General features: G+C 36.7%; 1 protein-coding gene across 6 annotated transcripts in view; it reads left to right on the top strand.

The window, feature by feature from the left end:
• St7l (suppression of tumorigenicity 7-like) overlaps positions 1 to 13689 on the top strand; it is an 84823-nt gene that overhangs the window by 9836 nt on the left and 61298 nt on the right. For 4 of the 6 annotated variants that reach the window (NR_045578.1, XR_003954315.1, NM_153091.3 and 1 more), the window contains exons 5-6: positions 486 to 601; positions 8452 to 8530. Coding sequence is in view for 4 of the 6 variants with exons in the window: in NM_153091.3 (NP_694731.1) it covers positions 486 to 601; positions 8452 to 8530 (195 nt within the window). In the remaining 2 variants the exon portion in view is untranslated. Of the gene's footprint in view, positions 1 to 485; positions 602 to 6582; positions 6623 to 8451; positions 8531 to 13689 lie in introns of all 6 variants that reach the window. The other 2 variants (XM_030252589.1, NM_001253703.1) reach the window with 2 other exon arrangements.

The raw sequence follows: 13689 nt of genomic DNA on the forward strand, positions 1-13689 counted from the left end.
GCCTCAAACTCACAGAGATATGCCTGCTTCTGTCTTCCTAGTGCTAGGATTAAAGTTGTGTACCACTATGCCCAGCCTTTGTTAGTTTTTTAAAACAAGGTCTTTTGTAGCCTTGTTATATAGTATCGATGTCATATAAACCTTTATGAGAAATTTCTTTCTATTCGAAACTTTATGCTTAGTATCTAGTACTAATAATTTATTGGTTATTTTAGTTTTGAGACAGGTTTTAGTCTGTAATTCAGGCTATTTTGAAATTTGTTATTTGGTACAGGCTGGCCTTCAACTCACAGGCAGGACCCTGAACAGTTTATTCTTTCCTATTTATTATTTTAATGTTTTATTATTGAACCATACAGTAGTACTTTTTAATTCCTTACTGAAATAATAAGCTTTAAAAACACCTTGAAATAGAACTGGTAGTCACTTACTTTCAGAATTTAAGTGTTGGTTATCGCAAATAAAACATCTTTTGTTTTCTACAGATACACTTGGGTGACTGGTAAAGAGCCACTTACTTACTATGACATGAACTTGTCTGCCCAGGATCACCAGACCTTTTTCACCTGTGAAACAGACTTTTTACGTCCTTCAGACACAGGTATGTATTCATGTTACAGACAATGATTGTGAAAAATTTTTCAAATGTTCTTTAGAGCTATTATTATAATGTAAAGTTACTTGGCTTGGAGTTATTTACATTATAGATAAGAAATTCAGATTAAAAGTAAGTTATGATTATAAACTAAATGAACTATTTTGTAAGAATTTCAAATGTTTTTGCTATTTTATTACTTAAAACAATTTCAGAGCTGTTTTGTCCCACTCTCCTACTTTGCTCCTCTGTTAAAATAAAAACAGGGGTTGACTTATGTCCCGCTCCTGAATACATGTAAAATTTGTACAAAAATATCTTCTATGAAAATGATTTGTAATCTGTAGACATTACTTGGGAGATGTCTTGAGATGTAAAATCCCAACCTTTGGGTTGAGGGTTTTTTGTTTTTCTCCAAATAAATCCAGTCTTTAAAGTTGGAAAAAAAAAAAAAAACAATTTCAGAGCCTGGTGGTGGTTGTGGTGGTGACACACGCCTTTAATCCCAGCATTTTGGAGGCAGAGTACGTTCAAGGCCAGCCTGGTTTATAGAGCTAGTTTTAGGACAGTCAGGGCTACACAGAGAAACCCTGTCTTGAAAAGAAGAAATTCAAATAAAATATAGCAGAAAATAGTATCCATTGCTTTGGTCTGGGAAATAATTACTTGACAACAAAGCAGGGACTAGGGAGATAGGCCAGTGGGTAAAGTGCTTAGTGTGCAAGTCTGACAGCATGAGTTCTGGTCTCTAGAACCTGTGTAAATCTGGACACAGTACTGCACAGGCCTGTAATCCCTACATTCCTATGAGGAGATGAGAGACAGAGACAGGAGAGTCCACAGAAGCTCAGGAGCCATCTAGAACAACTAGACCCTATCATAAACAACGTGGAAGGTGAGATCCAGCATCCAAGATTGTCCTCTGACCTCAACACTTGCACTCATACATACATTCATGTGTAGGAGCATACACACACACACACACACACACACACACACACACACACACACACACTTGTACACACAGGGAGAAGAGGGGGAGAAGAGTGATATGTAGAAGAAACGGTATATTTTGTTCTAGTCAAATGTGAAAATTCATATAAAGTGGTAGTTTATAGAAATGTCCATTTTTAGGTCTCTCTAAGCTGTTCGATACAGAACAGATTATTATATGGGCTGTGGATAATGCTTAGTGGTAGGGGGCTTTTCTAGTATTTTTAAAGCACTAGATCTGAGAGTTAGTGGCAGAATAAGTCTATAACCTAAAGACAGGCTGTTTTTCCAACTGTCCTCTACTTTGAATACCTTTGCTCTATCTTTGTGATACATTTCTAGTCAAATTCTTTAAGATACTTCTATGAAAGCTCTTACAATATACAGTATATGTTATATATTTTTGGTATAATTATGAATGGATGGGTGGCAGGCATTGGTATCACACACTTAAGTAATCTCATTAATAGCAATCAACAAATGGACAGCATATGTACTAATTTGTTCTTCTCAATGACACTGAGATAAGAACTATTATCAGTTCCTTTTGAAAAAGAAGGAACCAAGCTGCATATGGTGGTTTATGCTTCTAATCCTAGCATTCTGGAGGCATAAGCAGAAGGATTGCCTGAAGTTCAAGACCAGCCTGGGCTACATAGTCCTTGGTCAGCCTGAGCTACACTGTGAGACTGTTTCAAACCCAGATGAATGAATGAATGAATGAATGAATGAATGGAAAGTGAGGCAAAGGAAGGTCAAGTAACATGCCACTCACAACTAATAAATGATAAAGCTGGACTTCAGTGGGGTTATGGCTCTTAATCCCTGCACTTCCCTGCTTCAACTAGCCACATTGAGAGAAGTCGACAGCGAGGGTCTGAAGAAAGCTAGTTTCTTAGCATTGAAGTGAGCTAATTGTGTCACATTGTTGTTGAATAAAATATGCTAAGGATTGGTGGCAGTAAGAAAACCAAGGATCTTTGACAAAGTTTATAAGCTGATTTAATTGCAAACGGAGGAGAACATTGCTTTATGTATGAATGCTTGCTGTTTGTGAGCACAGTGAAATGTGTGTGTTAAAGGATGCTGCAGTAGAGTGTGAGCATTGCCAGTGTATGTCAGGAGCTGAGGTTCTGTGCAAATCAGACCTCATCTGCTCACAGGCTGAATCACGGGCATCCCTAAGCCCCTCCATCAGACAGCTCTGATGATGGCTCTTTAAAACACTGCTCTTTGGATTGTTCACAGAGAAGTTTCAAAATCTGTATGCTTTTTCACTCATTGTAAGCTTTATAAGGCTAAATAATTACAAAGAATATAGTTTTTGGCATATCAGAAAATATACACATTTAAAAAATAAACTGGCATTCCCAATATTTGAATAAAATTTTACATGTGTGTGCATGCCAGGATAGATGTTTGCACGCCAAGCACATACTTTATCAGTGAGCTGTACCAAAGAATTTGAAAACGACCATTTTTCATTGAAACAAACACTCTTTTCACAATCGTAAACCATATACAAGTCCTTTTTTGTTTTTGTTTTTGTTTTGTGAATGAGTCTTGTTACATAATAACAGATGGCTCACATTTCCTGCCTAAGTCTCCCTTGTGCTTGAAATTGCAAGTATACACCAGTGTAAGTTTCTTCTTAAATGATTATCTTATATATAATACATTATATATAATAATTTTAACATATATATGAACTGAAAAATCGAGAGTGGGGTTAGATTTCTCTGTCAGTATGATTTGTTTGATTAGATTAACAATGAAGACACCCCATTAGGTCTTTAAAGGACATATTCCAAAGAGAGAGAAAAAGAGCTAATCACATATATATATATAATTATTATATATCTAATTTTATAATTATTTTATGCTTGAAAGTCTTTTACTACTCTTGTAACTTTTCCACAGTAGTCACTTTATATAAATTGTTAAGTTTAATTGTATTTGACGATAAGATTCTGAACGTTCTAATGTATTTCTTCTTTTGGGGTGGGGGAGTTTGAGACAGGTCTCACTGTGTGGCTCTGGCTTTCCTGGAATTCATTACATAGAACAGACTGGCCTTGAATCACAAGGATTCATTTTCTGCCTCCCAAGTACTAGGATTAAAGGGTTTTGCCACTACATCTCACTATGATGATGTATTTTAATTATATTCTTGTCAAGTTTTTAACAACTATATATGCTTAGCTCTCTCTTTTTTTCTCTTTGGAATATGCCTTTTAAAGACCTAACAGGGTGTCTTCATTGATAACCTAGTCAGTCCAATCATACAGACAGAACTCTAACCCCATTCTCCATTTCTCTCTTCAGATAGACATGTTAGCGCCTCCATCATAACTATTCTCTTATATGTGAGATTTTGCTTCTTTTGTTTTTGTTTTATGAGGTAGGATCTCTTCTTTAGCCCAAATTGTCCTCAGCTCTGTTTCTAGGATTGTAAAACCTGGCTCTGGATTAAGATTCTGAGAAAAAAGGTGAAATTTTGAGCTTTGCCTAATGCTTGTCCCTTACCAGACTGAGGCGGCCCTGCTTTCATTGTTCCTTGCCAACACACTCTGACTTCCTGTAAGGACCTTCCCTTAGAAATAATATATTTCTTTTTTTTTTTTTTTTTTTAGTTTTATTATTATGTTTTTAGTTTTTTTCGAAACAGGGTTTCTCTATGTAGCCGTGGCTGTCCTGGAACTCACTCTGTAGACCAGGTTGGCCTCGAACTCAGAGATCCACCTGCCTCTGCCTCCCAATTCTGGGATTAAAGGCACATGCCACCACTGCCCGGCTAGAAATAATACATTTCTTAAATAACTGGGGAGAGGTGCTGATGGGACTAACAGAAATGGTTATCACTCCTTAATTCAAACCATCTAGGAGCCAAATTTTTTGTTTTTATTTATTTATTTATTTATTTAGTACTCATTTTGGAAGATGCTCATGTAGCTCAGGCAGGTAGCTGACATACTGATGATGGCTGAGTCTCTAGTCTTTCTGACTTTACCCGTGTGCTAGGGTTACACGTGTAGCAGGTTGTATGGTGCTGGGATTGAGGAGAGGTCTTTGTGCTAAGCAAGGAAGCTGCGTCCCAGCGTGAGGAGAGTATTCACCCTCACCTCAGTTTCCCTGCTGAAAGAAAGACCAAAGGCAGGGAACCTCATTTTTAGGTTCCGTGATTTAGGATAACTCCTCAGCCAGGTTTGATGGCTCATGCCTGTAAGCCTAATATTTGGAAGGCTGAGGCAGGAGAATTTTAACTTTATCTTAAAAAAAACAAAAACCAAAACCAAGTGCATACCCTCCATCTCCCAAACGGACTGCTCTTGACACCTCGAGGTTTTGAGCCATTCATACATATGTGTCTAGGAAGAGTCAGAGTGACCAAGGGACAGACAGCCTTTCTTTTGTAAACGAGAAGTGAGCACACCTCTCAGGAGAGGCGTTTAATGACTATGGTTAGGTAGGAAAGGGTAAATAAAATAGTCAGAGGAGCATTTTTTCATATTCTATCAGATATAGGAAAGAGTCATATGAATTTTAATTGACTAAGGGGTTTGACATGGATTTTCTTAAAACCACAGGTGTCATTTTGGTCCTTGCAGTTTTATGTACTTGCAGGGCTGAGAGTATGTCACCTAGTTAAATTCTGAACTCACAGGTAGACTTCGTTGAGTGAGAATTAGGAATGAACTGTCAGTCTCATTTTTGTCCTTTTGGACACTCACATAACAGATTTTCATGAGGACAGGATAGTTGTTACAGCAGGAAAGGCAAGCATGCATGGCATTGCGATGTGGCACGTCTCCCTATTGTCATAGTAGTCACTGCAATAGCTCTGCTCTCCTCTAGGAGATTGGTTGCTTTAAGTCCGAGAATAAGGAAAAATACTCTCAAGGCTGGTCAGCAGTGTGCTTTGATGGATCTGAGGTAGGAGGGTGGCAGAGTACTGGGCAACACTGGTGGCCCTGTCTCAAAGAGCAAAACAGGACACTAAGCAAATAACAACCCAAAAGATTTCTTATTAATGTCCAGATTTATACTGTAATGAAAGTTGGAAAATACGGGAGTGGACTTGTGTGTCAATGGCTGTGGTGCGGTGTGGAGTGGCCACTCTGCTGTGCGCATGGTGCGTATCCTCTAAGCACTTTGTTTCTCCTGGGACTTTGTAGATGTTTACGTCTGTAGTCCTTTTTTGTGCTTATTAGAATATTGTAAATATTAATTGAAAAATTAAAATAAGTCTGAGTGAATTGTTTTTTTGTGATGTTTTAGTTATTTTAAGCATATCATGAGCTCTTAGCAGTATTGAATAATAAATTTGTATTTTTACTTAAATTATTCTTAAATCTTTTTTTTAATTTTTATTCATTTATTTATTTTAACTTGTATTTCCCCCTTTCACTTTAGACTTAGGGATACCTTGGTTGTGATGATCAATCTTGAAAGGCAGGAGTGATAGAGGATTTGAAAACGTAAGAATAAGAAAAAATGCTTGAAGATAGATTACATAATAAACTCAGTAGAATAAAAAGTTACAAATGATTTTGTTTTCAGGTGTTAAATTAACAAACATTGGTAATACAGCTGAGTATTCCCTGTCTGAAATGCTAGGAAACAGAAGTGTTGTTTTAGACTTTGTTTCGTTTTTGAGATATTTGTATAATGATTTATCTTGAGAATGGGACTCAAGTCTAAACTTTAGAATTCTTCTTTCATTTATACATTTTACACATAGGTGGAAAGTAATTTTTTTGTGTTGATTTGTTTTGTTTATATTTAGAGATAGGGGTTTACATAGTCCAGGCTAGCCTTTAAGTCCTTAAGTAACCAACACTGGCCTCGAGCCCTCAACCCTTCTGCCTCTGCCTCCCAGGTTCTGGGATCACAGGTCTGTGTCACCACACCTCTCTTGTTGTACATGCATTTTGACTGCAACCTATCTCATGAAGTCAGTGTTGATTTTTCCACTTTGGTTTCATGTTTTGTAGTTTGGAGTTTTGTATAGAGATGCTCAACCTGGCTCAAAGGGTAAGAGATGGGGGAAATGGTCACTTTTTCTATGCTGGCTCAAAGTACAAATTCATAATTTTACTGAGCAGTGTTTGAGAGTATACATTCAAAATCTTTTAAAGAGTATGCTTATTTTAAATAAAATGTTCTGCAAAACAGTATTTGGTAAGCTATACAAAGCTGAAAGGTTATGTGTGTTTTCTGTTTTTGTTGTTGGTGTTTTGTATTGAAGTTCTGAGAACTGAGCCTAAACCTTACACATGCTAGGCAAAAATTTTTACCACTGAACTTTATTTCCAGCCATTTTTGCTTGTTTAAGTCATGGTCTTGCTGTGTAGCACTGGCTGGCCTAGTACTTGCTATATAACCCTGGTTGGCCTCAAATTCATTGTGATCCTCCTGCCTTAACCTCCTGAGTAGTAGAGTAAGAGTGTTCACTACCACACCTGACTGAAAGATAGCTATTACAGTGTTTTTTTGTTGTTGATTTTTATTTTAGAGACAGATTTTATGCAACCCAGGCTAGCCTTAGACCCTCTTCATAGGTGAGATGACCCTGAACTCTGGATTCTCCTGCTTCCACCTTCTAAGATCTAGAGCTATAAGTTTATGCATAGTATACAGTGTTGGTATAATAGGAAAATGACTAACTTTCCATTGAGAGCTAATTAGTTAAGTAGATTAAATAATTAGATAAGTTATGGTTATATACTAGAATATTATATAATCACCTCAAATACTGATAGAGATTCAGTATTAAAGTTTGGTCTGTAAATACCACACAGTTTATAGAAGAGAGTCCCGTCATCACAGGTTCACTAGCCTAATATCACAGTCTGTTTCTGTATCCTATTTTAGTGTTGTGGCAGATTAATGTTCTTTACCTGGTCAGAATCAGGTGGTGCTGGCTTGCATCAGTTTGTCAAGTTCAGGAAGCATTAGCTGTCAGCTAGCTGGTGACATGTTTGATATGAAAAATGTATTTTTGTTACACATGTGGAATATATTGTCTCATTTTCTGAGCCAAGACTAATATTTTGTTTCCAAAGGAAAATTCGAACATTTTCCACGTTATTCTTTCTGGACAGTTGGAGGCTTTGTTCCAAAGTCAACATTCATAAGTTCTCCACTTTTCTTATCAAATGTAAAGTAGTCCAGGTAGTTTTGAAAATATACTTTATGTGTTTGTTTAGCTTTTAAGTGACATCATAAAGTGCGATTTCTCCATTTTGGTTCAGTAAATGGTAGCAAACCCCATCCCATTCTTCCAAAGAAATCCTAATTTAGGTTAGTGTTGAGGCTTGATAAACCTGAGATTTTCCAGAGATGTGCTGTATTCTAAATTACCCAAGGCTTCCCTCCGTTTTCATAGAAAATACACATCTATACATTTTTCCTATACTGAATCATTGATCGAACAAAGACTTTTTAAGCTTTTGTGTATTTCACAAAAATACTATTTTTATTATTTATTTTAATGTTCAGTAGTTCTCTGTGCCCTTTTCAGAAAGATGAAAGTAGAGCTTGCATGTTTATTCTAATATACTTTCACTCAAACTCACATTGACATGCACTTAGATACATAAATGTTCATGTGTAAAAATGGTATGATTAATTATTTTCTTTATATGTTATGAAAATAGATCATAGACTATTTTTATTATATAGAAAGCTTCCAGATTTAATATACATTTCTCATATAAATGTGAGCTAGTAGCCCAGTTTAATATGTTTAAAAACATGATATTGAAAGCTTTGTTTACTCCTTTAGCTCATTCTTCATGCGTTTTACATAAGATTATTTATGTTTACCATCTCATCCACTCTTTAAAATATTTTTCCCACAGTTATGCAGAAGGCATGGAGGGAAAGAAATCCTCCAGCTCGAATCAAAGCAGCCTATCAAGCTTTAGAGTTAAACAATGAGTAAGTTGGAAAATAAATTTGTTTTAAAGGAAACACAAGCAAATAATTTTGTATTTCCTTTTATCTGTTCATAAGATTCAGAACAGTCTCCATTCCTATCTTGCACACTAGAGATAAGATTTGCGGTGTTCAATGACATCTGTATTTGCTTGTGGAAGTGTAAAGTATCATATGGTTTTACATAAAGTATTTTAGAAGTTCTTTTTAAAATAAAGACAACTAATGAAGAATGCTAATAATACTTAGTAGTTAAATGGGTACTTAAGTATTTATTTTGTTTTTCATTTAAATCATTCATTTAAAGCATTCATCTATCCTGGGAACTTATACTCAGCAATGGGCTTTGAGACATGAAAGAGGATTCAAAATTAGCAAGATAGCTCTGTCATTTTTTTTCATATTTACAGCATTTACTTTCATAGCGCTTTGTGTTATCTTTATATCTTAAGACAAAAATGTAAACCTGACTCTGTGTTTAAATGCCACTGATCAGTGCCAATTATCCTAAATAATATAGTATAATGTATTCGAAATAAATTTCACGTGGCATTATTCAAAGAATGCCACCTAGCTAATATTAATTGAGAGTTTTCCTTGAAGTTTTTTTTTTTTTTTTTTTAAAGATTTATTTATTTATTATATGTAAGTACATTGTAGCTGTCTTCAGACACTCCAGAAGAGGGAATCAGATCTCGTTACAGATGGTTGTGAGCCACCATGTGGTTGCTGGGATTTGAACTCTGGACCTTCGGAAGAGCAGTCGGGTGCTCTTACCCACTGAGCCATCTCACCAGCCCTCCTTGAAGTTTTTTATCATCAGTAAGAAGACCCTATTGGGAGAGCAAAAGAATGGCAACTTTCCTCAGCTAGTGACTGGCTGACAGGAATGTGACCTGTTGAGACTCTGAAATAGTCAGAACTTTTGTGAAGTAACCGCGGATTGCTCAGTCAAGCAGAAATTACCTAAATATAAGAAAGCTCACCCCCTGGCTCTCTAGCTCACCCGCCGACTCTCTAGCTCAGTGGCATTCTTGAAGGCAAAATGAACATGCCAGCCCAGATACAGGTGTATCATGCCAGGGAGCAGAACTGTGGTTGTTGATTTTTACTGATGTAATAGTTACTTTAAGCACCAGCTCAAAGGGCTTGTCTTACTTCAGTTACCTTGAAACTCTCTGAATTGACCATCCTAAGATGAAAATATTTAGAGGAAAATGTGTTACTAGCCATCTGTTTCTGATATAAAATATAAAACTAAACAAAAGGACAAGAAATTGGATAAAGCAGAACATGTATGAGGAAAGCTTGGGAAATGAGACTCTAGAGAATAGGGCCTTGAAAAGCTTCCGCACATTCCTGGGAACCTCAAAGACCCAGTTGTTTTGTTTTTTTTTTTGTTTTTTTTTTTAAAGATTTATTTATTTATTATATGTAAGTACACTGCAGCTGTCTTCAGACATACCAGAAGAGGGCATCAGCTCTCATAACAGATGGTTGTGAGCCACCATGTGGTTGCTGGGATTTGAACTCAGGACCTTTGGAAGAGCAGCCAGTGCTCTTAACCACTGAGCCATCTCTCCAGCCCAAAGACCCAGTTTTTGACAGAGTTGGGCATGCTGAGAAAATACCTGGTTTTCAAGTCTTTTTAAGCCCGTATATTACCTTAATTCATGAAAAAAAAGACAAAATCCAACATCATTTTATGATAAAAATATTAAAAAATGTTAGTTATGTAAGGAATGTCCTGCCTAGATAACATTTATTTTGGACAAAAGTGGAAATAAAATCTCTGATGGTTGTGAAATACCTGAGTGTTGAGAGTGCATCCTAGTACATGCATGCTAATGCACACACACATATAAATATACACATATACAGACATATACATATATGTATACACATACATGCACATACACACAAGACCTGTGCAGTCTTGTGTTTTGTACTTTGTTCATAGATATTTAAGAAATCTTTATCTGACCATTAACTGACCATTATGCTAACCATTGGTCCTCATTGGTCACACATAACAAAGAATACAATGTTACAAAATCATCAGAAAACCCACAATACAGACAACTCCAACAGCAGCAGCAACAAGAGGGAGTGCAGAAAATCAGATTCTACACTTGCCAGAATATTAAAGTTAAGATTTTCCAATTTTCAACAAAAAAAAATATGAAGCATGCAAAAAACATGGACGTGGTGGTACATATTTGTAATCTCAGCAATCAGGAGGCTGTTATTGAGCTCTGAGTTAGCCTGGGGTACAGCCAGACCCTGATCCCAAACAAAACAGCAAAAACCAGCATTCAAAGAAACAGTAGAACAAAAATAGAAAAAGTATTCATGGAAATGTCTACAAAAAATTCTGAACTTTTTTTCTCAATAGACTTCAAAGCATATGATCCTGCGTTCACTACTTCTGTGTAACATGTTATTAGAAATCCTAACACAGGCAGGTGAGCAAGAAAGGAAAAAAATGTGTCTGCTTTTGAAAGGAAGAAGTAAATTGTCTCTTCATAGGTGATGTGATCATATGTCTAGAAAACTGTAAGGAATTCACACAGCTAGACACCTATCCATGCTTATAAATTAGGTTTAAAATGTATGAATAAAAAGTTAGCTTCATTCTAAATAGTTGTGATAACACAGCCCCATTTACAGTGGCAGGAAGTATATGACAGTACATAGGAGTAACTTTAGCTAAAAAGTGTACGACTTGCACACTGATAACTAGAAAAGCAGCTGGAGAGAAAGGCCTGCTGACCTGAGCTCGACCCCAGAACCTAGGAAGGAGCGAGCTGACTTCCAGCAGTCACCTCCTCACTTCCGAACACACGTGATGGCATATGTGTGCCCACACTTACACACTCAAAGTAATCTTTAAAAACTTTGAAAACCCACAAAACATTGTTCAAATGGTTAAAATAGCAAGACCTAAACAAGTGGGAAGGAATCTTCTGTTCATGTATTATACAAATTAAATATCATTGACTTAAATGTCAGTGCTCCCCTAAATCAGTCTACATATTTAATGTAACCCCTGTTAAAATTACAATTCCTGGTTCTAGACATATGATTCAGTGGTTAAAAGTACTGGCTGTTTTTCCAGAGGACCCTGGTTTGGTTCTCAGCACTCACATGGCAGCTCACAATTATCTGATGCCACTTTCTGGGGCTCCAATACCCTCTATTGGTGTCCATGGGGATTGCATGCATGTAGTACTTAAGACATACATGCAGGCAAAACACTCATACATTAAAAAAATAATTAAAATTGTAGTTACCAATTTTGCAGAAATGGGCAAGCTGGTCTTATCATTTGTGTGCTATAGCAAGGGACTCTAAGCAGCCAAAAACAATCCTAGAGCAATATTAGAAGACTCAAGTTTTCCAATTTTAAACTTACTACAAAACTAGATGGCTAAACCATAAGGTTAGACAACTAGCCTGATGGATTCCAACTGGGAATCTGTACATAAGCTCATGTCTGTGGGCTCTCAGTGGATTTTTGATGGAGATGCCAAAGCAGTTCAGTGGAGGAAAAGATGATTTTAGTAAAAGATACTGAAACAATTGGATAATGACATCTACAGGTTGGAAATTGTACCCCGCTCCCTCACGTATGCATATCAATCAACTAAAAATTAACTAGACTATAAACACCTGTAAGAGAACATGGGGTGGGTTAGGGATGTATGTTGGTGGTAGAGCTCTTTCTCTGAAAAAGAGTGTGGGACAAAGAGAAGAGAAGGGGAGAGAGTGGGGCAGGGAGGACAGGAGAGAAAAGATGGGGCAGTCTTATGCCCCCAGATTTTCTGATGGTTAACAGACAAGACAATAAAGACACAAGCAATATGGTAAACCATGTCTCATTACCACAAAAGCCTCTTTGCACTAAAGGACTCTATTAGAGAGGTGATGTGTGACTGTCGGTGGGGAGCCATGAGAGACAGTAGAATTGCTAAATAACTATGGCACTTTTGGGGATGGCAAACATGCTTCATGTACCAGCTACAGTTGCAGGACCTTGAGAATATATTAAACGTTTCTGAATTCTCCAATTGAAAATGTATTACACTGATGGGTATACAAGATGGCTCCTCTGGTAAAGGTACAATTCCCAGAAACCACGTGGTGGAAAGAGGAAGCCAAATCCTACAAGTTGTCCCCTGACCTCTACATGTGTGCTGTGGTGTACACATAGGCACACATAATAAACAAATACAAAATACGTACATGAAAAACATAAAAATTTACACTGATGTGTAAATTTGACCCCAGTTTATGATAAAAGAAAGTCATTAGGTATGTATAGGACTAATTTTTTGTAATAACATCCTTATTCAAGAATATAAGGCAGAATTGCCAAGGAACATATAATGTAATTTGTTGTGGTTTTTGGTGGTACTGGGGGTAGAACCCAGGTCCTTGCACATGCCAGACAAGTGCTCTAGCCTCGAGCTACTTTTTCAGCCCTTTTTTCCCCACTTTCTGAGACAGAATCTTACTGATCTGCCCAGGATTATAGGCCTGTACCCAGAACTGGCTTGTTATGTTAGGAGTTGAGGATGTATCTTAATGATAGGCATTGCCTACCATGTGAGTTCCTGAGTTTTATTCCCAGCACCACAAAACAAAGTAATAAATTATGTTGATATTTAAGATTCTATTTCATCAATTTTATCTATCAAGGTCTTTACAAAAGTGGTGTTTTGTTTTGTTTTGCAGTGCTGGGATCGAACCCAGGGCCTCAAGCGTGCTAGGCAAGTGCTCTACCACTGTGCTATATCCCCAGCCTTACAAAAATATTTCTTTCCTGCTTATTTAAAAGTGTTTATACACATATTTGATGATAGGTGTTGTGACGTAAATCTGTAATCACCAGCACTTAGAAAGCTGAATCAGGAGAACGAGAGTTCAAGGCTAGCCTGGGCTGCATAGTGTAATTCTGTTGCGAACAACAACAAAAATTTGAAATTGTTTTGGGTATGGCAAATAAAAAAGTGTTTAAACCAATAGTGTATCTAATGTTTTATAAAAATCTAATGTAATACATTGGAGAAATGTGTTGATTAATAAAATTATTATATATATCAATTTAAAATGCTATCTGAAAAATGTCTCAGTAGTGCAGTTTACATTTTCATATCTGA

The sequence above is a fragment of the Mus musculus genome, chromosome 3 (genome assembly GCF_000001635.26).
Source record: "Mus musculus strain C57BL/6J chromosome 3, GRCm38.p6 C57BL/6J".
Classification (NCBI taxonomy): Eukaryota; Metazoa; Chordata; class Mammalia; order Rodentia; family Muridae; genus Mus; species Mus musculus.